Source organism: Camelus bactrianus, chromosome 29 (genome assembly GCF_048773025.1).
Source record: "Camelus bactrianus isolate YW-2024 breed Bactrian camel chromosome 29, ASM4877302v1, whole genome shotgun sequence".
Taxonomy (NCBI): Eukaryota; Metazoa; Chordata; class Mammalia; order Artiodactyla; family Camelidae; genus Camelus; species Camelus bactrianus.
The window spans coordinates 22,373,407-22,399,928 of NC_133567.1; the positions used below are offsets into that span (position 1 = coordinate 22,373,407).

Below are 26,522 nucleotides of genomic sequence, written 5' to 3' on the forward strand. Positions count from 1 at the left end.
ATAAAAGGAAACTTAAGCTGGGAATAGTGGTGATGATAAAATGGATCATCAAGAGGTGAAGCATCAGAAGGGGGTACCACCTTCATGAACAGCTTCTAACTTCTTCCACTAATCTTTGATAGTGTTATTGGTTTAGTTTAGGAAATGTGACAACCACTGAAAACTACCTCACTCTATGGATATTCAAAAGTTCCTGAGTCAGTGGTAGAACCATCATCTATCTCTTCTTATGAACTGTGTTTAAATGGGTTTAAAGTTGAATGTTTTGGAAAAATTTAAAAAGAAGGACCTCTTTAAGAGGCAGGGAAATAAACCTACCATAGTGGCCAATAGATAATATTGACTAATTGATGCAAGGTGGTATTATTTTTATTTTATTTTGGTTTGCCTCTGCTTTTAAAAATAGTTCTGGTTATAAAGGACTGGAAATAGGAGAATAGGGGAATTAAAAGGAGAAGGAAGCTCTTTCCTGATTGGAAGGAAGTCAGCAACTTTATGACACACACATTGCATATTTGAAATCTGATTCTCATTAGGTTAACTCGTACTTGGGGATAGTGAAGTAGAATTTTTTTTTCACATAAAAAAGGGCTAGATTGTATCCAGAAAAGTACTAGGAAGGTAAATGAGGATGGTTAATAAGTAAGGAAATGCATGCAATACCTTTTCTCCGATAACTTATAAGCAAGGACTTTTGAAGTTCAAGTAGCTTTTAAGTCCAAAGTGTACGATTCGTAAGAGAACAACTTCTAAATTATTTGGTGGTGTACTCATGCTGTGACTTCTTGTACCTGAAACATGTGTGAAAGAAAGAATTTATACTTTTTCCTTTGTGAAAAAGAAGAGTCATAAGGTGCATTAGACTTAGAAGTTGAAGCTGTTGATGATTGTGATATATTTGCATTTCTTGAACTTTCATTCTGGATCTTCCCTTTAAAAACAAAATTTGTTCTTGTTAGTAACAAATGCCTAATTCATTATCATGCTGTGTTATTTTAATAGGGACTTGAGTCTTAGAGAAATCAAATTGGTTGGTTAAAGAAGTCAGAAAAAGCTTAGTCAGCAGCCCCACGTGCTACTGACCTGGTGGTGGCTGTGTAAATTGCAGGCACACGGAGAAAACGAGAACCTCTAATTTGTAAAGTGACTCACGTCTGTAGAATGGCTTGCAGCTTACTTGAAGCTGCAACCTTGCTGTTGATCTTGAGAGGCAAGAACTTGAATCGAGTCTCTCAGAGAAATGAAGAGACCAGACAAGGGAACTTCCAGTTTATTGGTTCACCTCGATTTGCCAAACGTGTCTGATTTGGAAATTAATGCCATTTTGACTGTGAATGGAGGATTGGGATGACAGTGGTCCCTTGTGTTGGAATTCAAACAGAGTATTGTAATAACCATGGAAGGATCTTCTGAAATATAGAGAGAAATAACTTGTTACCTGACTCCTCTGCAGAAAACCAACAATATGACATTTCCTGACATGGTGCGGACTTTTACATGGATTATTCTATGTGATAAACTTATATATTTTCTTAGTATACCCGTTGCACATTTACAGGTAATTGAGTGGAGGCGTAGGTAACACCCAAAGGTACGGTAAGTGATGAAGCAAGGAGAGAGAGCATCGTTAAGAACTACACCCTTTTTCGGCCACACAGCTTTTTCAGCTCCATGAATTCTTTCAGCGCATCGACTTGACCTGTGGAGTTATCACAGCTCATTCTTAGAGCTGAGACTGAATCGCACTGTGTTCAACGGTGAATTGCATTGTTGTTTTTAGTTTGGTAGAAGGCGTTTGCAAAATACTTTATAAACTTACATGCTCTTTTGTCTGCCAGGATTAGTTTAATTCTGAAGATGAATTAAGGCAAACCTATAAGAAAAGCAACTCAGCTTGTAAAACAAAACAAAATTAAAAAAAAGTAATTAGATGTTAAAGTGCTGAGGATAAAAATCTTGTTTTATTAACCTTTGTTTTTTCTCCAATCTCAAGCGCAGTGCTTGGCACTCAAGAAATATTTGTTGAATGTAGTAAGTTATTCAGTCCTTTTCTTTTGTCCTATATATTAAAGGTCCTATTCATTGGAATCAATTTTTCCCTATTGCTGATGGGGATCAGCAGTCTCCGATTGAGATTAAAACCAAAGAAGTGAAATATGACTCTTCCCTCCGACCTCTTAGTATCAAGTATGACGCAAGCTCAGCCAAAATCATCAGTAATAGTGGCCATTCCTTCTGCGTTGACTTTGATGACACAGAGGACAAATCAGGTTGGCTTTTTTTGTTGTTGTTGTTGGGGGTGAGGGGCTTGGGTAATTGGATGGCATGTTCTTATCTTTCATGTTTGAGATACCTATGCACTGTATGTTCCAAATTAGTATTTTTTTTAGTTGTTTTTTTTTTTTTTTAAGAGGGGAAGGTAATTAGGTTTGCTTATTTAATTTTTTTCTTAATGGAAGCACTGGGGATTGAACCCAGGACCTCGTGCACGCTAAGCAGGTGCTCTACGACTTGAGCTATACTTTCCTCCCCTCCTTATTAGTATTTTGCTAGAGCTTATAATAGAAGTTTTGTTTGATTCCTTCATGGGATAATGTCTTTTGCACTGGGAATAAATAATCGACCAACCAAAAAAACCTAGTTTATTTGTTAATTTAATAACTGAATGATGTAGAAAAGAGAATTTCTTTAAAATGAACATTTACTCTTTCTTCAAGCATATGTCCTGCTCAAGGAATAGATAATATCAAGTTTAAAAGTAAGATGACAGAAACAATTAGAATCATATTTTGGAACACTCTTTAAGGCTTTTGACAAATTATTTTTTTATTTAGTCTCATATTAGTATGATGCTGTATTTATTCTATTAATGAAAAATATAGTTAAATTATAAAAATCCTTAATTAGAAGAAAGTTTTCACTTATTCATTAAGCTCAAATTTAGTTTAGTAATAATATCTTGTGTTTAGGTAATGCTCTGTTGTTAGCAAAAATTAGAAGCCTGTTGCATTTCTTCTTCATATTTGTTTAATTCATAAAAGTGATCCATTTTCATCAGAACATTGTAAAAATGCCTAAGGAAAGTTTAACACATGGTATTTTCACCTTTTTGGGGGAGGACAAACTTCACTTTTTCCATGTATTCAATTGTCTTTCCTTCAAAGCCCTCCGTTTTGTGAATCTGTGTTAATAGATACGGTTGATGTGATGGGTACATTGTGGAAGTAGTCCAAGTTTTCTAAAGTTTACACCACCCGTTATGGTAGTTTGACACTGTTTATGATATCTCAGCAGACAAACAGACTGAGCTTACCCATGCCTACTTTCAGATACAGAATGATCAGATTGTACTTCATCTAAAACTTGTTCATAAAAAATCTCAGTCATAAAAAATTCTTAGTCTCATTTGCCCCATGATGATTTGGATCTCCTTGCTCTCTTTTTCTCTCTCCCTCCTATTCCTTCTCTTTCCCTCTCTTTATTTCATTTTCCTCTACCTTGGGTTCTTCAGTGGAATCAGTTCATCTCTGTTTCCAGATTTGACACCGTGTCTGTGATGGCTGCTGTGTGTCCTTTCCCATGAGTGAAGGTCCCACGTCTACCTAGATCACAATGAAATTGCCAGGGTTAATTGAAAATATCCATAAAGTACTTTGTCTTCCTCTGAGCCAGAAGCTACATAAATATAAGTCCTGATTCTCTTTCTTTTTTCTCAAGATAAACAAAGAGAATGTTCCATGGTGATCTGGGAGATTAAATTAGTTAAAGAGTAGATACCACCATAGTTAAAATACATTATTCTGAGTTTTCTTTTTATTTGGTTAACTATAAAAAACACAAAGATACTTCTGTGGCCAGACATTTTATTTTGAATAAAATATTTCCATTTTGAAAAGAAGTCATTTTGATCACAGCTAACTCCGAAGCCTACCAGTCAAGAAACCAGAGGCATGAAACTTTTCTCATGGTCCATGGTCCATAATCCTGGCAGGGCTTCTTTGGCTGGGCCGCTGCACAGCTAATGGTTAACCTGTGGTCACCCACCCTTCAGATTTTTAATAGTCCTTTAAAAAGGGATAGGCGGATGTGAGATTCACGCAGGAAAAAATTCATCAGGAAGAACTATTGGCTGTTGTGGAGGGGAAATAGTAATCTGATGAGGAAAGTCAAGGGTGTTCTGACCTGAGCTTCTGGTCTTTCGGAACCCAGACAGGATCCCAGCCCTTTGGGAATCTCACCCGACTGGCCCTGCCACCCCTCCCGTAGCATCCCAGACCTGTCCCTTCACAGGGCTTCCCAATGTGACTGCCAGTTGGTTCTTTCTGCTCAGCTAAAGGCTCCTTTGTGAGCAGCAGCTCTGTCTTGCTCATCTGCTGTCCATGGTGCCTGGCACACAGTAGGTACTTGAAAGTTTTTTTTTTTTGGTATGATGTTCCTTGGAGGACATGGAAAATACCATGATTTGGGACAATGGTCCAGCAAGCCTTAGTATACATAGGTGAAGCCCTAATAAAATTGCAAACCACCAGAAATCAATGAATATTTACCGTTTGACACCTTAGTAGTTTAAACATTGGTAGATTATTTATTGTTTGAATATTTAATTTTTAAAGGCTGTGGTATTACTTTTTTTTGATTTAATAAATGAGATAGTTCCTGGCATGTAGTAAATACTCAATAATTATTAATAGCTAGTAATAAAAATCATAATGAATAATAATTGTCTGTGTCCTTTCTGTGGATGAGCACCTTTGGTGGTGCCCAGGTCACTTCAGTAGCATCCTTACACACAAAGTTTGTGCAGGAGTGCTTCTGCAGGTGATGTCTCTTTCTTACTTTATCTTAGTAACATTTTTGTTTTTTGATCCAGGCACTCTCCTAGGCACTGGGGATACAGGAGAACAAGATTGTTTCTACTTTAAAAGAGTTTGCATCCTAGTGAGATAGTCAGTGCATGAACAGACAAAGGGTGTTGACTTGCAAATTAATTTTTTTTTTCTGATTTTGTCACCAGCCTGGCTTATCATTTAAGGTAGCTGATGATATTGTAGATTTGGAAATGAGTAGGGTAAGCAAATTACTGACAATGAAAAAGTCAAGTTCAGTAGAATAACACATACATTTCTAGTTGGTTTTTGTAGCATATGGCAAATGACAGACATCCTTTTCCTAAGTTATTAAAAGTTTTCCAAACTTTAATGGCATTTAACTCTGTTTTCATAATCTCTCTAGACTTCCTATATGAGAGTATTATTTGGAATAGATTTTTAAAAATCTTAATGGAAGAATACGTGGACTATTTTATATATGTATGGCAAGCATGAGTTTGGAGAAATAATGACTTGTATCAAACATGATATGGAAACAACAATATATACTTACTCATCTAGGTTGGAAAGGAAGAAGAATAATTTAACTCTTGAACAAAACACTTAATCATTCTCATTAAAAATGATTTTGTCACCGTTATTCATTTTATACTATAGTTGAGCTGTTTTACGACAGACCATCTCAAAGTTAGTGATAAATTAACCTTGGTATTTCGACTTCCTCTTTCCCACTCTGTGTTTCTTCAGAACAGCACTGCTCCAAGAGAAGGGTCTTCATGATCAGACATTTGATCTCATAGTCCCAGGCTGGAGATTTCAGTTGAAACACTCAAATGTAGAGTCCAGATATGTAAAGAGTAAGGCAATCTCCATTGCTTAACTAAGCAAAGGTGTGCTGATCTGGCTTTAAACCCTGGATTCACAGCAGGCTTTCCAGAGACCATTATTCTTGAATGTTTCCCTAATAATGTGTGTTTTTTGATATCACTTTCTTCTCCTGAGCCAGCTGGCTTTCATCTTCTCCCAAAGTCAGTTCCACACTGATCACTCCAGCTCTCTAATCTGCTTCTTACCTATGAAGGCATGACTTTATGGTTCAGCTTAGGTCTTTTTATGCAACAGCAAGGGAAAAAAGAAACAAAAGAGCTGTTGATGTCTTTTGATTTGGAATGCCACTGCATCTGTGCTATGTGGAGTCACTTAGAGAAGTGTGCCTTTTAAATTTACTTGTCTCTGAATCATCTTTGAAAGTGTTTGTTTAAATACAAATCAAATATTTTATTCATTCACTTATCGTATATTTACTGTGGATCTCCTCTGTGATAGTTGCCGTGTTAGGTGACGGGTCCCACAGGGACACAAGCAGGCAGTGTCTGCCCTCTTGGACATTGTCCAGTGGGAGAAAAAACAGTAAAATTTTCAGTTTGTGGCAGAGTAACAGAAGAGCGAGCTCTAGAGTCTGGTGTAAATGGTTTTCTCTTCACTTTTATTTTTTAGAGGGCTTTGAAAATAGCGTTCTTTATTTATCATAAAGAAATCTGGATCCAAATGAATCTCAAGGAAGCCCCAACCATTCGACCTTACAACAAATTTTATTATATTCGCTCCCATTTTTTTTCCCTTATGACGTTTTGGGAACTGTAGAAGATAAGGAGCATCCAGTCCAATCTCCCCATTAAAAACAGACAAACAATCACAAATACAGACAAGAAAGCTGAAGCCCATAGAGGCTTAAGTGAGTTTGGAAAGATCTCAGAATTTAGTAGCTGAGCTGGGAGTATTCCCAGGTCTGCTGACTCTGACTGCTATACCAATTCTTAATCACTAGTGTTCAACTTCAGCTGAGTCAAACTGAGTCAGGGAGAAATGAGTTCAGCTGTACTGGTCCAGACAGCTGGCAGTCTGTGTTACTCTTTCTCCTACAATGTAGCTCAAAGAGGGATGTGTCTTAGCAACTGTATTATCTTGTCCTTTTTTTCTTGCTGTTTGTAGAAGACTGCATGTGATACCTCTTAACGTCTTTTGCTTCTTATATAAGGTGGATCATTCTTGCCAAATTTGGAGATAGGAAGAGGAGGGTAATTTAAATCAAACTATTGTTAAGGCTGCACCTCACCAATCCAGCACTTAATCCTATTGGGTGTTGATGAGCAATTAGTAATGCTTTTGGTGTAACCAGCATCCAATGCTTCCTTATCCTCCCATATCCTTTAAAGCATGTCCAATAAAGATTAATTGGGAGGAGACAGTTTAGGGCTGTATTTTCTATTAAGAAGCTTTTCTATTTACTTAACATATGATTCTATTGCCATGGTTTTTAGAGATCATATTTGTTGAGGCGAGGTACTAAAATATACCCTGCCAAAGGGACAAAGATGTGATGGATTTTTTAAAAAAGAGTTAATTTTGTCCTCTATTTTATGTTTCCTCAAGAAGATAGAATTCAAGTATAAAAAACATGCTTACTTCGCCGGGTTTTGTAGTAATGATAACAGCAATAAAATAGTAATAATGGCAAATATGTCCAGCGTGCTGGCTGTCTGGCCGGCAGTGGTAAGTGCTTTGCGTTCAGTTTTCGTTCTCTTTTCACAACAGTGTAGGAGGAGGTAGCGTTACTGTCTTGAGGTTATAGACATGAAAAACTGAAGCTTCAAGGTTAAAAGGTTTGTGCAAGATCACACAGTTGGTAAAGAGAGTGTGAACCCAGGTCTTCCAATGCCGAAGCCAATTCACTAACCGTGATGCAGGACTGCCCTCCCAAGTTCAAGGTTCTTATTTAGAGAGGCTGACCTCCTGCATTAAACAGAGCCATTCTTCACCGTTATGAACTCCTAATTTCTTCTACTTCTTTTTTAACCAGTGTGTCTGTTATGATTTCCCAGTTATTTGATAAAAATCTGTAATGTGGGCTCTCTAACCTTTTCAAATGTTTGTTTTTATTCCTCATTTACCTACCAGTTGTGTTTCTGGCAGCAAACTGAGTGACACATTTCTAAAAAACTCCTCGGGGCCATGGACATGTTGAGTAATTCAGGGAGATGCTGTGGGTTGGGACAGCATGTGTACATTTTTTCTTTCTTGCTAACAATTTAAAATGTATTGATGTTTAGTTCTGCGTGGGGGTCCGCTCACTGGAAGCTACAGGTTACGCCAGTTTCACCTTCACTGGGGATCCGCTGATGATCACGGCTCTGAACACGTGGTGGATGGAGTGAGATATGCCGCTGAGGTGAGCCAGCAGACATGTACCCACGGTTTCGAGTTTTTCTATGTGGTGAGATTTCAGGGACACAGAGGACACTCCCTTGACCCCAAACAGATCCTATGCCAGTTAGGTATCTCAGTGGGTGAAATTGTTTTATTCTATCAGTATGAGAGTTTAACAAAATGAGAGCCACAAATTCAGCCCTTCTGAGCCTTAGAGCTTAGGGTGCCCATGTTAGAAATGAATAGGGGGAGGATATAGCTCAGTGGGAGAGTGCTTGCTAGCACGCACAAAGTCCTGGGTTCAATCCCCAGGACCTCTGTTTAAAATAAAATAAATAAGTAAACAAACAAACAAACAAACCTAAATTACCTCTCCCATATAAAAAAAAAAACACTAAAAAAAAAGAGAGAGAGAAATGAATAAACTGTAGACTTAGATTAAGTAATTCATTCAGGTAGGATGCATTTGAGATGGGTTGAAATCCAGGTTTGTCCGACACCAAATTACATATTCTTTCTATAATATCTGTTGTATTTCCTGAAAAGCCAGTGAAACGGAGAGAAAGAAATGTTTGTTTTAGTCCCAACTGTGTACATATTTAGTTCGGACACAAATACATACTAATCTCATGTAAAGTCCATATTATGGAGGTAATGGTAAATGGCAAAGCTCCTCTTAGGGAAAAAAAAAAAAGAAAGCCACAGACTCTCCTAAAGTCTACATTGCCTCTACAATCCCAGGGATTAATGTGGAGTCTCTGTTAGTTATTCGACAGAGTGCTCATTGACTTTTTTTTTTTTCACTGGGAAGTTATTCCTTTTCCTCATGATTATATTCATTGATAATATTCTACTTTTTCGAATCCTCTGGTTAAAGGACAAACCATAATATACTTCAAGTTTTAATACAATTAAATATTGCTAACACTCAGCTTTACCATGAGATGAGAGTGAAGTTTTGTCCGACTCAACCAAAGTGAACACAATGTGGCTTGTGGGTCGTCTAGGCGAGGCAGAGCAGTGTTGCCAGGCAAGTAGAGTTTTTCTTCATTTTCTCATAATTACTGAGCTGTGGAGTTGAGACTCTCTTTCACAGCCTTGCTGTTCAGAGAGATCCAGCAAACAGACTTCTTTCCAGTTTTATTTTTCCATTTACATGTATATCTGCTCCTTGAGGCTATCAACCAAAACACCCTTCTTGCTTACGAAATCCCTTCTGTTTGAGGCCAGGTGCTTAGGGTGTGGGCCCAGCTCTTTCCTCGGGGTGGAGGAATGAAATGTCCACCCAAAGTGCTCTTCAGTGATGGATGAAAGATGCCAAGAATGTAGGAGGTGAGACTCTTGACTCTGTATGGTGTCTCGGTTTATATCACCCACTGAATAGCTTTCGTGTTTGCTTTCCAAAGTTTTGTGTTCTCAATTCGACATGTTCCAAATCTAAAAAGTTTTGTGGGGATTAAGAGCTGGCTTTGGACCATTGCCCTGTAATTTTCCTAAGCCACTCAGGAAAATTGGCCACACTGCTTTAGGCTTACACCTTCTGGCTTCACAAACTTGAAAGGACACTCTCAGGGAGATTGACTCTGAGTTGGCAAGTGGTTTCCTGAAAAGGGTCCTCATGTCCTGAAATTTGCTAGAGGCTCAGAGTCCTGACTTGCAGAGCAAGGGCCATCTTTGTAGGTTTTTCCTTCTTGAAGTGGATAAAGCTTGGACTGGAATTTCATATTGTCCTTTAAGGTGTATTTAAGGCTGTCTCTTATTTCATTTGTTCATGCACGCATTCATTCATTCACTGACTCATTCATTCATTCTTTAAGACTTCACTGAAATCCCAGTGTGTCCCGTCTTGGCCCTGCTTACCCATGCTCATCCTGAAGAGGATGCTGGGAAGAGGAAGGGATGGGTCAGGAAAGGCTTCCTAGAGGAAAAGGGCTTCAACTCCAAACCTGAAAGAGGAGCAGGAGTGAGCCAGGCAAAGGGGAGAGACACCCGCACAGAATCAGGTGTGAGGATGGGGATGGGCAGGAGTGCCACATACTTGAAGAGCAGGATGGCCAGTGTGATCAGAGCATGGAGAACAAAGGGGAGGCTTGTTGGGGATAAAGTCGGAGAGGCTGGAGGGGCCTGGTCTTACTAAGGTAAGTCACGGTAAGGATTGTGGACTTTGTTCAAGTATAATGCGAAGCTACTGAATGGTCTTGAATCAGAAAGTGATCATGTTTGAGTTTGAAACATATCATTCAAGCTACAGTTTGAGAATAGACTGGGTTGAAGCAGGCGTGATAAGGCTTTGGGGGAAGTTTCAGGTAGTAGATGGTGATGCAGTTGGAGGGCTGGCTGGCTGGATGTGCAGCTTCAGTGGGGTTTGTTGATTGACTGGGGTTGAGGGCGAGGGAGGGGAGGAGGCAGTGGTTTTGGCTTGAGATAGGAGTGTTATGGAGGAAAAGGAAGTCTGCCTCAGACGTCAGGGTCGGTAGGTATTTGAGGTCAACAGTAAACAAATAAATAAATCGTGTGTGGTAGGTTCTAGGAACAATACCAAGTTCCTAGAACTAGTAGAGTGACCAGGTGATTAAGAAAGTCCTCTCTGAGCTGATATGTGAATTGAGACTGAATGACCAGAAGCCACTCGAGGACATCGAGAGAGATCTTTCCAGTAAGTGGGAACAGCAGGTACAAATGCTCTCAGGCAGAAATGAGGTTGCCCGGTTCAAGAAGAGACAGATGCTGGCTTCTAGGCTTGGAATGAATGGGAGACAAGTTGTCAGCCATGTTTTAGAGAGGCTGGCAGGGATCACACCACGTCAGTCTTTGGGGGGCTTGGGGAGCAGTTGGGAGTTTAGCCTTCATGCAGCAGGACAAAGACAGTGGAAGATTTCCAGCGGGGGAACGGCATGTTCTGTTTTATACTTTAGAGAATATAACCGGCTGCTCCGTGGTGAAGAGGTAGGGCAAACGAAGAATCAGGGAGACAAACTAGGTGATGAAAGCAGTTCAGGTGAGCGATGGTGATGGGTACCATGGGGTTCTGGAGGTGGAGAGAGCTAGACAGACCTGTGATGTGCTTGGGAGGTAAAATCAGTGGGACTTGCCAGTGAGAAGGATGTGAAGATTGAAAGAAGGAAAAAGAGGAATCACTCCTAAGATTTGGGCTTGAGCAGCTGTGAGGATGGCTGTGCCATTTGCTGAGATGTTGAAGTCCAAGGAGGAGCAGATGGCAGAGAGGAACGGACTGTCTGCTTAGACATGTTAAGTTGGAGATGCATATAAGCTGTTCTAGGCTCACATTCAAGTGGGCCATTAGGTAGAAACCTGGAGTTTAAACGAGAGGTCAGGGCTGGAGATGGAGGTACTTGGGAATCCCTTGCCTTTGGTTTCAAGTTCAAAAAGATCCCTTTGTGTGTTGGGGGGAGGGTATAGCTCAGTGGTAGAGTGCCTGCTTAGCATGGACGAAGTCCTGGGTTCAACCCCCAGTCCCTCCACTTAAATAAATAAATACATAACCTAATGATCACCCGCAAATAAATAAAGAACCTAATTATCTCCCCCGACCCCCCCAAATAACTGAAAGATAAATTATTTCAATATTCTTTTTAAAAAGGGATCCCTTTGTACTTGACTATAGAAATGATCCTAAGGGATTACTTAGCATTTTCAGCTATTTTGTACCTAACTTCAGGACTATCATCAAGTTATTTGCTCTTAAAAAATAAAAAATGGGAAGAAAAAATGAAAAAAAAAACCATTTAAAGCTGTAACATATAAGAATTGAATTCGGGGCCTAATCTAATGATTCGTGACATTACAGAGAGAGATTAAAGTTAATCTAAATCATGAAAGACTTTATCCTAAGAGTTTAGCATCTACAAAAAGTAGGCTAATAGTCCACTGCATATTTGCAACTTTATCTGATGACAGCTCATGCCTGATAAGTGTGTTAAATATGTAGTTGGTAGTAAAATTACGATTTCAACATTAATGGCGACTTTCAGGGTACGAAACAAATTTTATGTGTCAATAGTGTGCAGTTTAAAAATACTAAAGTTGAATAATACTATTATTTAGAAATGGTTTTCTAGTAGGGGAGAATCTTATCATCTCCGTGTGTGCAGTGGCTTCTTGTCATTCAGCTCAAATCACTGTGACTCTCACTCTTAGGAATGTGAGTATGTTGTTTGTTTGAGTCTTAGTTCAAATACAAATGCTAATAAAAGTGCTATCAGTTCCTCTGAAGGTGATCGCCGCCACTGAAGCAAGATGTGTGGGAGAGAGAAGGGCTTGTTTACCAAGACAAAAGGTTTTTCTTGCTTTCGCTTCCCGTAATATTTCAAATACTTGTTTTCTAACCAGTGGAAGGATATGTAGATTTCATGTGTCTTTGGTTACTTACACCTTCATTTTCTAATCAGTTGTGGTCGTGAACTTCAAGAGGGCATTCACGTCTGTCTCTTTGGTCTCATCTCTTACTAAGCCAGCTGCTGTGTTGGCGTGGAGCCATTTCAAACAACTCTAAGGTACTTTCCTGCCCCTCCCTTTCGGTCTCATGTGAGCCAAATGCATTGTGTTTCATCATCCAGTGTTTTCACGTTTTATTCCCCACCCGCTGCCCCAACTATCTCACGTCCACATAGAACACAGCACCGCGAGAATCCACTTTTGTATTTTCTGTCTGGATATCCCACAGCCTTCCTTGCTTGTTCGTGGATGAGGCACTGTTTTGTAGTTTTATAATTCGCAGTTTATGATAAACTGATTATTTATCTAGAAATCCTCCCCTATTAGTTGCCTGAAGACATGAAGACATGAAATTATATTTAAAGGAAGGGATAAAAGCATTCGCTTGAATATACTGAATTCTCTCTGTAACAGTCAGCTAGAAGGGTGATCTGTGCATGAATCGTTTCATGAACAAGTGTTTCCTCCTGAGGTGGCACAGGGTTCATTTGAAGGAGATCCTATCTGAAATCCGTCCCTCATGTGGGACCCTTGGACAGCATGGCCGAGTCACGGTTTTGGCCACGTCATTTGGGTGCCCGCGTTGCTCTGTGGCTTCTATCTGCGAGTGTCCTTCCTGTAACCAGGAATGAAGACCAGACCCTCCAAGGGGGGTTTTCTGCCTTACTCTTACTCTACGACCCTTCACGCTTGTTTGTGAGTTGAGATTCTGCATTGTTTACAATGGTACGATTGTTTTGTTTTATTATTATTTTTTTCACAGAAATAGAGTCAGTTTACAATGTTGTGTTAATTTCTGGTGTACAGCATAGTTACTCAGTTGTACATATATATATATATATGTATTCCTTTTCATATTCTTTTTCTTTATAGGCCATTACAAGGTATTGAATATAGTTCCCTGTGCTCTACAGCAGGACCTTGTTGTTTATCTATACATTGGTAGGACTTTAGGACACGTTTGGATTTTTGCAGACGGCCACACGCGTGGGGTCGAGTTGTGAAGTGGATGCAGCAGCCTGTTTCCTAGGGTTCCAGGTCCTCATCTCCTCGTCTCTCCCTTTTTTCCCTCTTCTCCTTGCCGGCAGCACCAGCTGCCTCTCATTTTCTTTCACAGACACCTCTGGCTGCAAGACCCGGAAGCCTCTTTTCCCTGTTAAAACTTGAAAAGGATCAGCAAAGGATCAGAACATTCTCCTAGAAGGTAGAAAATGGGTGAAGATTACCCTTCAGGAGAATTTGCATTTTCAAGCCATAAAGAGTCTTAAACTACAGTAGTGAACACAGGACTGGGCAGTTTCAGGAAAAACTGGCACTGTCCTCAGCAGCAGGACTGTCCCTGGTACATCTGCTGTGCAGGGTTGACTTCTCTGCCTGCCTGTGAGCCTGAGCTCATGCGTCAGCCTCTGCCGCCAGCTGGGGGATGATTGAGGGCTGCATGTTTGAGGTCCCATCTGTGGACACGGAGAAGGAGCCCAACTCACTTGGGAGCAATGGCTGGGCGCTCCAGAGAGTTCTAGTGACGCAGAGCTCAACACAGTCCTCTGCAGACTAGCTAAGTGACTCACTCTTCACTGCGTGTGCTGTAGTTTCTAGACAAAAGCAAACAGGAAGATTCTGCTCAAGGTTCTTGTGAAGGATACATTTTACCTGTAAGTGCACAGCGCCAGAACATCTATATAAATATTTCATTTGCCTTTATGTTTTTAAGGATTTTTTAAAAAAATTAACATTTAAGTTATTTGTGTTCCTCTGCAATCAGCTCCACATCGTTCACTGGAATTCAGACAAATACCCCAGCTTTGTTGAGGCAGCTCACGAGCCGGATGGATTAGCTGTCTTGGGAGTATTTTTACAGGTGAGAAGCCATGGATCTCATTGAATAACTAGTCAACCAGGTTGGATCAAGAGTTTCAGCGATGGAGTAGACATTCTACCATTTTTAAATAGTACACTAGTTCTAGGTTTAATGTTTTCTTTTGACATAAATATTAAAATATGATATATTAATTTATAATTCATCTGATGGTCCAATACTCCCCCAGGGGCATTGTCTTATGGTTCCTTTTATTGTCCATTGATTGCTTTTATGAGAATAGCAAATGCGGCAGCAACAGCAAGAGAAGCAGGAGTAACAGCTGAGATCTTGAGAAGCAACTCTGTTTAATAGACTCTTCCTGATTGCTCAATGTTTGGAGATACAGGACAGGGTAAGGTTCAAGTTCCCAACGCTTGAAGCACTAGTTTGACCACAGTGGTTTGTTGTCCCAAAGGCACCGAGCATTTTTTAAAGACTTTGTTATATTTCCCTTTGTCAGATATTCACATGTGGTCAGACAGGAATCACTATTGTAACATCTGAGGGTGGGTGGGGCCGCTCAGCTCCCACTGCGACCACATTCTTTAGGGCGTGCGCTTCCCTTATGCCACCGACTGTGCGTGTGATGTAACTTGCTGCACTGGGACTGGGGGAGGCTTGGGGCAGAGTGGGGACTGGCATGCGTGGCCGCAGTCCTTCCCTTTGGTCACCAGTCTGGTGGTAGCTGTGGGATCCAAGTGGGGCAAGAGATTATACTTTAGTCCTGAAGGACTTAAAACCTTCAGGTAGATTCAGGACACCCCTAATCATGGAAAAAGAAACACATATATATATATATATTTTTTTTTTTTTCTAAAGGATTCTCCTCATGATGATATAGCACCTTGATTCAAGACCTCAAACCATTTTAGGCTGAAACTAGGTGATGTTTTCTGTTAATGTTTTGATGTCACAATGGTCGGTGTGGATCTAGGGTCTGAAAGTCACGTCTGGTTTAACAGTGCAGGTGTCAGGGTAAGAGTTTCCTCAGCAAGGCTTCTCCCAAGTTAACCTGCATCCTAACTGTTCATAAAGCAGAAGAAGTATGAAGTGGTTACTGCTAGTTTTGGAATCAAAGTTGTAGTTCAGCCAGGGAGCCCTGTAACATTATCCTGTTTAGATTTTTCTGGCGCGATAAGGCTGGCAGGTGAAAGGCAGCCTCGGTGTAGAACAATCACTGCTTGTTCTGCGCTGGCTTAGGTTTTTCAATGAAAGAATTTAAAAACAGTGACTAAATGAAGTGATTCAGACTTGATCTTCTCCAGTAACCATGTCTTCTGAAATTTCCTGTTTTCAGGTTGGTGAACATAATTCTCAGCTTCAAAAGATTACTGACATTTTGGAGTTGATTAAAGAAAAGGTAAAATTAATTTCTCTTTATTAGTAACTAATATATTCCTTGATTTCTCCTGAATTCTCTTCTCTGCTTTTAAAAAACTTAGACATAGCATATGCTGCCTGCTTTGAAGCAGGGTTGGAACATACTTGACCAACAGAGCAGAAGTAATTTATTACCATTTATCTCTTGAAAATTATGAAGGGGTCTTAACTGATCTAAAATCACTAACAAATTTATGCAGAGTTAGTTTCTTTTGTTGACGTTTTGCAGAATAAGCATTTAGTTGCAACACTTATAAAAAACCACTTACGTGTAATAAATCTTGTGCTTCTCAACTCAATCGAGGTGACACACTACCTCATCTAAAATTTTTAGATTAAAGCAGATACTTTTTTTTTAAGATATGAAAAGCAGATACTAAATAATTCTATGCATTAAGGAATTCTATGAAACAATATTAACATGGTGTATGTTTTTCTGAGGTCTGTGTAAAGCTTCCCTGTTGTAATTGGTGGGAGTTCTCTTTTCTTCCTCAGGGTAAACAAACTCGATTCACGAATTTTGACCCGTTATCTCTGCTTCCTCCATCCTGGGATTACTGGACGTATCCTGGTTCCCTTACAGTCCCGCCTCTTCTAGAGAGCGTCACGTGGATCGTTTTAAAACAGCCTATAAGTATCAGCTCTCAACAGGTACGTCGTTTCTTCCACGTCGATCCTGATTCACTAGGGGAAACTTGGCCGAATCTTGTTTGTTTTTTAAAACCCTGCCCTTTTAATTTCTGCTGTGTTGTAAAGCCTGTGTTTTCCTTTCATTAATCAGATGGGGGGTTGGACCAGATGAGATTTATGTCTCTTTTTCATTGCACCTTCTATGATTAGATGATTTCTTTCCCATCTCTTAGAAATGTAATGCGCATACATCACTGATGCGAGTGAAACCACTTTTAGGGCTGCACACGTTTGCTTCTGTTTTCTTTGGTTTGGTCTGAGATATTAACAGGCTGGGGTACAAATGGGGAGATCAGGAGCAAGGCTCCTCTCAGAAGGTGAAATTCTCCTTTGTGACCTCCATCCCTGGACCTGCTTCTACGGATTTTACGTCAGAAAGTGAGCAGTGAGAGCGGTAGCGGGCTTAGACACGCGTGTGCCTGCTAAGTTTAAGAAGCCGGTCTGATCTCTGGGCTTTATTGACAAACCTTTTGTGAGGCTGCTTGAAGAAGGGCTTTAGGCATCTGCTAAGAGGCTGTGGGTGGCCACCTGTGCTCTTCTTGGGACGAAGTTTCCTTACTCGTTTTTCTGATAAATGCTCACAGAGCCCCCGCAGTCGGCCGGCCAAGCAGTCTGCAGGCTCAGGATGTCTTTGATGCCCAGAAGCTCTGGTCAGAGCTCTGCACCCACCATGTGATTAGCCAGTCTGCCAGGTGGATGCTGTATGCTCTGGGGTGCCGTGGGCTCTGGGATGCTGTGGGCTCTGGGGTGCTGTGGGCTCTGGGATGCCGTGGGCTTTGGGGTGCCGTGGGCTCTGGGGTGCTGTGCGCTCTGGGGTGCTGTGGGCTCTGGGATGCTGTGGGCTCTGGGATGCTGTGGGCTTTGGGGTGCCGTGGGCTCTGGGATGCTGTGCGTCTGGGGTGCTGTGCTCTCTGGGATATTGTGCCTAATAGGGTTTGGTTTTGGTTTTGTTTTCCTTTTCGAATTATGTGCTATGAAATCTGAACAAGCACAGAGCCTAGTAATTTTTGCACCTAATAAAGTACTTCTGTTCTGGGCTGGCCCATCTGTCTCGCTGTTTATATCTTCCCCCCATCGAAGACTAGAGCTGGTTCACCTTTGTCAAGGTCGTGTCAGGTAGCACTTCCCCCCGGGGTGCTGAACACAGCCAACTTCTGTCCACCTTGTCTTTAGGGTGAAAGACAAGTGATAATCTGGGACCTACTTACTAAAATATTTTATAAAAGTCTGGGTGGAAATCCAGAACTTGACTGACCCGGAAATTCCTGTGAATTTTTTCCATCATCAGTAAGGTGAGTTGCACCAGGAGAAAATGACCTGTCACGGGTCCAGGGGCTTTATCAGTGGGGTTCATTTTTCTCTCCTTTATGTGCTAAACTGTGTACTTTTACATTCCTCTGTTAGATTTGAACAGGTTAATAGTAAGAGCTAATAAATTATAACATCTAGGTAGTAATGATGAGGGGATCATGTTTTTCCTCATATTTCAAGTCTATCTTCATTCCTTAAAGCCACTTGGAAAATAACTTTTTTTTTTTTTCAATCCGCCTGTAATTTAGAAGAAACTATATCAAAATACATAATTTAGTTCCATAAAATGCATAAATTACCTAGCAAAAAATAACTCCCTGCAATTTTTGGAATTATGACTGCCTAGCTGTAGATTCATTATTGCATCTTATTTGAAGCTCAATTAATTAATGTTATTAATGTGGTTTTTATACAGTAGAGTATATAAAATAATAGTTGTATTTTAGAGCGTTAATGTGACTGGTAATTCACTTTGAAACATTCATTTAAATCTACTGTAGATTTCAGGAATTTTTATTTTAAACCAGATTGAATGATTATCTGAGTAATAATCCATATTATTATGATATGATGTTATGGTGATTTTTAAGAGTTAAAGAAGGAAGCAAAAGGTATTTTAGAAGTTCAGTCGCATTCTAACCATGAGGAAAACATCAGACAATGCCCAGTTGAGGGACAGTCTACAAAATACCTGATCAGTAGTCCTCAGAACGGTCAAGGTCACCAAAAACAGGGTAAGCCTGAGAAACTCATAATCAGGAAATTCTCGAGGAGATATCAAAACTAAATATCATGCTGTTTCCTGGTGGGATCCTGGAACAGAGAAAGATACTAGGTAAAACAAAGAAAATCTGAAAAAAGGGTGAGCTTCTGTTAATGATAACACATTAATATTGTTTTGTTAATTATGAAAAATGTACCATACTAATGCAAGATGTTAATAATAGGAGAAACAGTGTGGGGTATATGAGAACTAATTATACTATCTTGGCAATAATTCTGCAAATCTAAAACTGTCCTAAAATAAAAAAATATATATTTAAAAAGTCCAAAACATGAGAGGGTGGATAAGATTATTTTTATTTTTTTTTAAATTGAAGTATAATCGATTTACAATGTTGTGTTCATTTCTGGTGTACAGCATAGTGATTCAGTTAGACATAAATATATATTCATTTTCATATTATTTTTTTCATTATAGGCTATTATAAGATATCGAATATAGTTCCCTGTGCTATTTGATTGCTTAGTTCTTTTATATAAAGTAAAATGAAAATGTCTTCTGTGTATACCACTGACAAGTGTTACTTTCTAAATGATAAATTTTAACCCCAATTTTGGCACCTCTTTATTTTTGAAGTCATTGGGAAACATTGCTTTATTGATTTCCAATGCCCCTATATAATGTCATTAGCTGTGAAGATGAAATCCTCTTTTCAGTAAGTTGGTGCCAATTTTTTTCTACATTTTTTTCTGCTGCTATTTCTTGCCAAGTCACTGTTTGACCTAAAGGGAAAATCAGATGGTTTCCATTTTCTTTCTCTTGAGTCAAGTCCATTTTTCTCCCCAGAGTCATTTACTGAAATGCCTGGTTTAACTGCCAGGCCAGTAAACAGATACACTGGGTTTTGATACTTCCAGTAACAGGTCTGTCACTTTCTGGAAGGCTGACTTTTCTTGCCAGGTCTCTCTGGTTTATCCCAGATTATCTAAATTGGCTTACTCATCTACAGAAATTCAGTGGGCACAATATTTGGCTTTAATTCTGTGCTCTTTTTTTGTTTTTCTAAAAAAAATTCTCCTTTTGGTTTATTGCAATATTTGCATACAATAAAAGTCATGACGTGTAGTGTGTGGTGAACGATTTTGGTTACTGTATATGACCATGCGATATCTGTTACAGTCAAGACATAGACTACAGCCCCTTTTCTTTCAGATGCTCTGGGACTGCCCTTCACAAAACTGGCTTAGAGTGGGACCTGTGTGTGGAAGGATTAGGAGATAATCTAGAAGGATTAGTTGGAACTGGGTGGTCAGGAGACTTAGGAGCCACTCTCACAAGTTTGTTTTAGGACCTTAATAGGATCAGGATTAGAAATGTTATATATTTTAGAGAGATGTTTACACCTGAAATGATACGATATTTGGACTTTGCTTCAAAATAATGCAGTTTGGGCAGGATGGGAGGGGGAGAGAGAGGATAGGTGAGAATGTGGATGAAACAAAATTGGCCATGTGCTTGTGGCTGCTGAAGCTGGGTGATGGTTATTTACACTGCTCTGTTTACCTTTGTGTAGGTCTGAAAGTTTCCATAATAAACAGTCAATAAGAAGAAATTAGGGGGAAATGGCAAAAAAAAAAAAAAAAAAAAAAAGAAAAGAAAGAAAGAAAGAAAAGAAAGAGAAAAGAGAAAAATTGTTAGAGATGCAGTATTCTGTGATTAAGTGCATGGCTTATTTGCCAGATGGCTTTTTTTTCTTCCTTTCTTTTTTATTGAAGTATAGTCAGTTTACAATGTTGTGTTAATTTCTAGTGTACAGCATAGTTATTCAGTTGTACATATATATATTCCTTTTCATATTCTTTTTCATTATAGGCTATTACAAGATATTGAATATAGGCCCCTATGCTATACAGTAGGACCTTGTTGTTTATCTGTTTTATATACAGTAGTGTGTATCTGCTAATCTCTAACTCCTAGTTTTTCCCTTCCCACCCTCCCCTTCCCCCCTGGTAACCATAAGTTTGTTTTCTGTGTCTGTGAGTCTGTTCGAGATGGCTCATTGATGGAAACTTCCCAGCGACCCCTCAAGTTCATCTTTAAATGGGGATAGTAGTGCATTGTTGAAAGGCTTGTTTGGGGGGTTACATGAGATATGGGATGTAACATACTTAGCATAGTACCTGGCTCACCGTGTTCCATAAGTGAGAGCTCATTTTTATTATTTCTCAACTAATCAAAGCTGTTAGAAAGGGTATTTCTGCTTACTGGGGTTACTACAGTAGAAATTTAAACTTTCAGTATTAGAGCCAAAGAAAACAGCACAACAGGTCATACCTACCCCAGCCTTCACACCGAGCTGGGGAGATTCTACCCAGGAGCTGGGGAGGTGCTGGGTCACCCTTAGGGGCAGAGGGACAGATTTACTCCCTGAATGAGGCCAGGGGCTGGTATGAGACTGGCATGGGCTCGTTGAGCATGTGCACTTTGAGGCTGGCGCAGTGGCGGAGGACAACTCCACAGCCAAGAGAAGCCAGTTTAAGCGGGGCCTGGCAGGTGATGGGTCCACCTAGCAAGGCTGAGTGATCGAGAGGGAGGTATGGAGCCAAAAGGGGAAGGGGTTTGCTGAGACATCAGGACAGTTCAGACTCTTACCAAAATGGGCAGGCTGGTCAGGGAAAGATCCTGAACACGCTCCAGTGCTAGACCAGTGAGGCTAAGGTGATGCAGAGGGAGGGTGCCATGATCAGCTTACAGAGGAGTCCAAGGGGTGAGGGGCTTCAGAAACCCAAGATCTTTAGAGGAGTCAGCAGTTTGCCTGGGAGGCTAGCTGTGCTTGGGGAGACTGGTGAGTCAGTGCCCTAATTTGGGACTCAGGGTTTCTGCACAACCACCAGGAGCGGCCGCTCCAGACAGACCTGGATTACCATGATCTGCAGAAGGCTGGGTGTCTTCCCTGTGGCTCCGGAGGTTAGAATTTATCAGCCTCTTCTACTCGACTTTGTCAGAGATTTACTTAAAGTGCTGTCTGGCTTTAGCCATCATGATCCAGTCTAATGAGACACGAGTCATGCAAGTTGTGAATATTTGTCCTTATCCTTCCCGTTTCTATACTCTTATGAGACACCTCAAAATATCACATGGCTGCTTGTATATCATGCCTGAACTTATCTCCAAAGAGCGTGGTTGTAAACCATTGCCTGTTTATCGTGAAGGACCTCCATCACCTCTGCCTCCCACCCTGGCTAGTACTGGAAGAGAAATATTAGGCTTCGGTTAAATGATGATGATGGAAACGTAATGGATGTGTCCTAGTCTGAATTTCCTTGACTCTTCGATGAGGTGACTAGGAAAGCTTAGGGGATGGAGGCTCTCATTCTCCACAATTTAATCATTTATGCTCACTCAAAACAGCAAAGCAAACGCCAAAAACTTCCTTGATTGGCAGTATGTTTTTGGCTAACGTTTTTGAGACAGTAGAATTATTCTGGTAATTTGCCCCCGTCTTCATTTTACTACTATAGACCTGTGGCAAATCTTAAAAAAAAATATATTAAATCATTAAGAAATCACTAAATAATTTATAAAACATGCTTATAATAAAACACTTTTTAGCAATTAAAAATAGTGACAGATTTATATGCGTTGATGTGCGAAGGATATATATTAAGTGAAAAAATAAGGTTTCAAAAGAGTACATATTGTTGAGCTTTATTTGCAATAAAATGTGTCAAATGGGTGCAGGGGCACATGTGCATGTGTGTTTATACATAGAGAAGCATCTGGAAAGATACACTCCCTAATGCTAACAGTGGTTATGTTTTGTGATGTGATTACTAGTTAATTTCTATTTTCTTGATACTTCGTGTATTACATGAAATTTGTAAGATAAGTAAGTAGTATTTTGTGTGTGTGATCATGAAAGGAGGCCCTTGTGATGATAAGTAAACCTGTGTCACTTAAATTGTGTTTAAATATTATCAGTTGTTGAAGGGGCCTAGGCTTTTTCCATAGTTAGTCATTTACAAGGCACAAATATAGTGAAGAAAAATCATTGTTTAAGGAAAACAATGCACAAAAGATGAAAATTATACAGGATGAATACCACATGGTTCCTGTGAAAATTTGGGTCATGTTATATTGGGGTGCTTGTAAGTGTTCAGTGTAATTCCAAGAGCTGGAGGACAGCTATTGAGGTAATCAAATCCTTATCACTTCATAGATGAGGAAACTGGAGACTAGAGACAATAAAAGATCTTCCCAAGGTCACACAGATGGCCGGACGCAGCACCAGGACTGGGCCTCAGCTTGGGAAGCCCTGTGCACTGTCCCATTCTGCCTTTGTAGTGACATTCTCTGATTTCCAGATATGTGCTCTCTATTTATTTTTTAGATTTTGTTTTTTATTGACGTGTAGTTGACTTACAGTATTAGTTTCAGGTGTACAGTAAAGCAATTCAGGTACACATATACATACAAACATTTTTTTTCAGATTCCTTTCCTTTATATGTTAATACAAGAAATTGAATATAGTTCCTTGTGCTATGCGGTAGGTCCTTGTTGTTTATCCATTTTATATATAGTGATGTGTACCTGTTAATCCTAAAGTCCTAATTTATCCCCCCCCTACCCTTTCTCCTTTGCTAACCACAGTTTGTTTTCTATGACCATAAGTCTTTTTTGTTTGTAAATAAGATATGTGTCACCATTTTTTAGATTCCACATATAAGCATATGATGTTTGTCTCTCTCTGTCTGACTTACTTCACTTAATATGATAATCTCTTGGTCTATCCACGTTGCTGCAAATGGCATTTTGTCATTCTTTTTTATGGCTGAGTAATATTCCATTGTACATCTACACCACATCTTCTTTTTTCAGTCTAGCTATATGCTCTTTAAGCCACATTCTGAATGTTGTTTCCTCTTACTACTTTGATCTTCAAATGAAGAATGCTTATATACTTAATTTTTGAACCCACAGGTGTTTGTATAGTGGTAAGAATTTAGCGGAAGAGTTGCTTTATGATGTATGATCTATAACTTAGAACATCTTCATTGAAATATTTTTAGTTCATGGTAGAAGAAAGGTTATAGGTTTCTTTCTTCTTTTTTTTTTTTTGAAATCATTCTTTTTTTTTTTCTTCCAGTTTTATTGAGATATAATTGACATACAGCAGTGTATACTTTATTTTTTTTTTTTTTTTTTGGTGGGGGAGGTAATTAGGTTTTATTTATTTATTTTTAATGGAGTTGTTGGGGATTGAACCCAGGACCTCATGCTTGCTAGGCACGTGCTCTGCCCCGGAGCTACATCCCCACCCCCTCACCCCCAGGAACGGGGGAGTGAGGCCCATCACAGGCTTCTTAACTTTCTGTGCAATGCAGTTCATTAATATCAGTGTAACCATCTATGCTAAAGCCAGCTTTTCTTTCTTCCTCAACAGCTGGCCACATTCCGAACCCTCATGTGCACAGGGGAGGGCGAAGCGGCAGCTTTTCTGTTGAGCAATCACCGTCCACCGCAGCCTCTGAAGGGCCGAACAGTGAGAGCCTCTTTCCACTGAAAGTTGTCCCCGGCAGCCCACCCCAAACATGTCTGCGGAGAGAAAACAAAACAAACACAAACATCCCTACCAGCAGGTCTTTCCTAGGATGCTCATTTCCGGGGGCCGTTGCGCTATCAGCTTCAGCGCACGAAGATCCGATCTTTTATATCAAACTAACTGAAGTCATCTGTGTCGGATTTGCACTCTGGCATCCGAGCGGTAAATGTCGTTTGATGCGTCTTAAAACCCATGAAATATATCTGCTTCAAGCCGCGTGACAACGGGGCGCCCGCTGCAAACCCCAGGGTGTATTAAACGTGTTCCCTCGCCCTGGAAACTGATCGGTCACGACTCTCAGCCATGTTTGGTGAAAAACTTAAACTCATTCCCAGGGCGATACGATTGTGATACGTTTTTCCAAACAAGTGACTCAGCTTAATATCTTGACATCATTCCAAACCATAGAAAGTAGGTATTTTCTTTTAAGATGAATTTTCATGTGGGTTGTGTTGCTGATTCTCGTGGCATGACACCTTTAATGAAAGGAACAAAATGAGAGCTATAGGGGGGTGGAATGTAGTGAATTAAAGCATCCACCCCACAGCTCAAGATAACTCAATACAATCCTGGTGAGGGATTCCCCAGGATATAAATGGCTATTTAAACTTTAATGACTTATGCTGTCTAGCATTTACTCAATAATGTTAATGATAAACTGGCAGATAATTGATCAGACACAATGGCTGCCGATTTGTGGCATTAACATGGTCTGAAACTAGCAGATTGCAGGGTACCAGTGCAGGCAGAGCTCCCCAAGGGCATGAGGGACAGGTTGCCTAATTTTGCCCTGTGTTTTGGCAGCAGAGCAGGGAGCAGTCCTGTGAAGGTCATTGTTCTGTCAGTCGGTGGGGGAAAATGACTTGAATCGCATACATTATAATCAGTCCACAAACCCTTCAGCCCGTTTCCATGGCAACGCCCATCTCCCCTTTTACACAAGCCCCTCCATCTCTCAAGTAATCCTGTAAGTTGGCTCTTCATATCCACTTTGACCTATCATCTCTTGTATATTTCTGTTTGCTTTTGGTGAAGGAGGGAGGGGGAACCCCTTTTGCTCTTTCTGGTACAGAAAAGAGTGAGACTAAGCATTAACTTAATAACCACATTTAAGACTTGAAACACATGCTACACTTCTATCACCTTCTGAGAGTTTAGCTGAGTCTCCTTAGCTTCGATGATTTGTTTCAGATACCTCTCTTCCTTGGGTTGTAGATTTTAATAATTGAAAGTATTCTTTGGTAGTTTTCTTGACAAAATAACCAATTATCTGTCCATTGTGGAATAATGATGTACGTGGCTGCATAAGATGAGGTTTGCTTCTGTTTCCCCTTCACAGTGTCTAGTTGGAGGTCTTGCAGGAGACTGACATGTAGTGAATATATAATTGTTTGAATATTTAAAAAAAACTTTATTTTGGATCTTTGGTAATTATCTTGCTGCTTGCAATCAAATGTGCTGTATAAGTTCATGTAACAAGTAAAATGCAAGTTATCTCTTGAAAAAAAAAAATTTTTTTAAGGGATACTTGTTAAATTTACCTGGGTAAGCAACCAGAAGTTCTAACGGTTTTAAAAATACCAGTGTTGAATGGGAAGGTATTTCTTTAGTTCAGAAAGACATGTTGTGAAATATCCTTGTTAGAGAAAGAAGTCTGTTTCCTCAGAGAGAGTGAGTTGCTATGTCTGGAGGGGTGTACAGGATGGGGATTCTAATGACCCTGTAGGAAGGTTACCACTTTGTAATTTACGGTTTCTGCTGCAGTATTCCACTGGTCCTCCGCTGCACATAGGACTTTAGCCGTCTAGAGAAGTCCACACAGCACTGATTTCCTTGAAGACTGTCTGCTAAGTTACCTCTTAGAGGCAAAAGGTCTAAGTGTTACCTAAAGGTGTTATCTTTTGAAAAGGTTGAAGTGTTGTAATTGCCAGTGTAGATATCTTTCCTTTCCCACGTGTATTGGATGTATATCTGTTAAGCATTCTGTATTTATAACTTAAACTGGATTCAACCCCAATAAAGACAGTGAGACAAACTTTGAACTTGTGTATGTGAGCCACAGAATGAGATTACACTGTTTACACTCTTTATTTAGAAAATAAATTCCAGGCTCTTGACTAACTACCACAAGTTGTTTTTATTTCAAATTTACTGAAGAATATTAAATCCTTTATGTTGAGGTTTCTTATACCCCTTGAAATGTAAACCCCCCTCAGAGGATAATTTTTTTAAGTCATTTACTGTTTAGTAGAACTTTTTTACATGACGAGTTTCCATGGGAATCAAGTCTGACGGAAGAATGTCAACACGCTACAAAAGAGTCAGTGGTCTGCGTGTTGGGATCTCCCAGATGGACTCGAACTCCTTCACAGTTTTGCCTACACGTCTCCTTCCTGCCTATATCATAACACCTTGCACCACGATTGATGTATGCCAAATACTTATTGTCGGGGAATAAAATGCAC

The 26,522-nt window shown here is 39.9% G+C and overlaps 1 protein-coding gene across 2 annotated transcripts in view; it reads left to right on the forward strand.

The window, feature by feature from the left end:
• The window catches only part of CA13 (carbonic anhydrase 13), a 28,948-nt gene extending 2,767 nt beyond the window's left edge, over positions 1 to 26,181 (forward strand). The window contains exons 2-7 of one of the 2 annotated variants that reach the window (XM_074354866.1): positions 2,073 to 2,270; positions 7,940 to 8,058; positions 14,254 to 14,349; positions 15,647 to 15,709; positions 16,225 to 16,359; positions 23,899 to 26,181. In XM_074354866.1, the coding sequence (XP_074210967.1) occupies positions 2,073 to 2,270; positions 7,940 to 8,058; positions 14,254 to 14,349; positions 15,647 to 15,709; positions 16,225 to 16,359; positions 23,899 to 24,018 (731 nt within the window). In that variant the 3' untranslated portion in view covers positions 24,019 to 26,181. Of the gene's footprint in view, positions 1 to 2,072; positions 2,271 to 7,939; positions 8,059 to 14,253; positions 14,350 to 15,646; positions 15,710 to 16,224; positions 16,381 to 23,898 lie in introns of both variants that reach the window. The other variant, XM_010951934.3, reaches the window with a different exon arrangement.
• Positions 26,182 to 26,522: the final 341 nt, after the last annotated feature.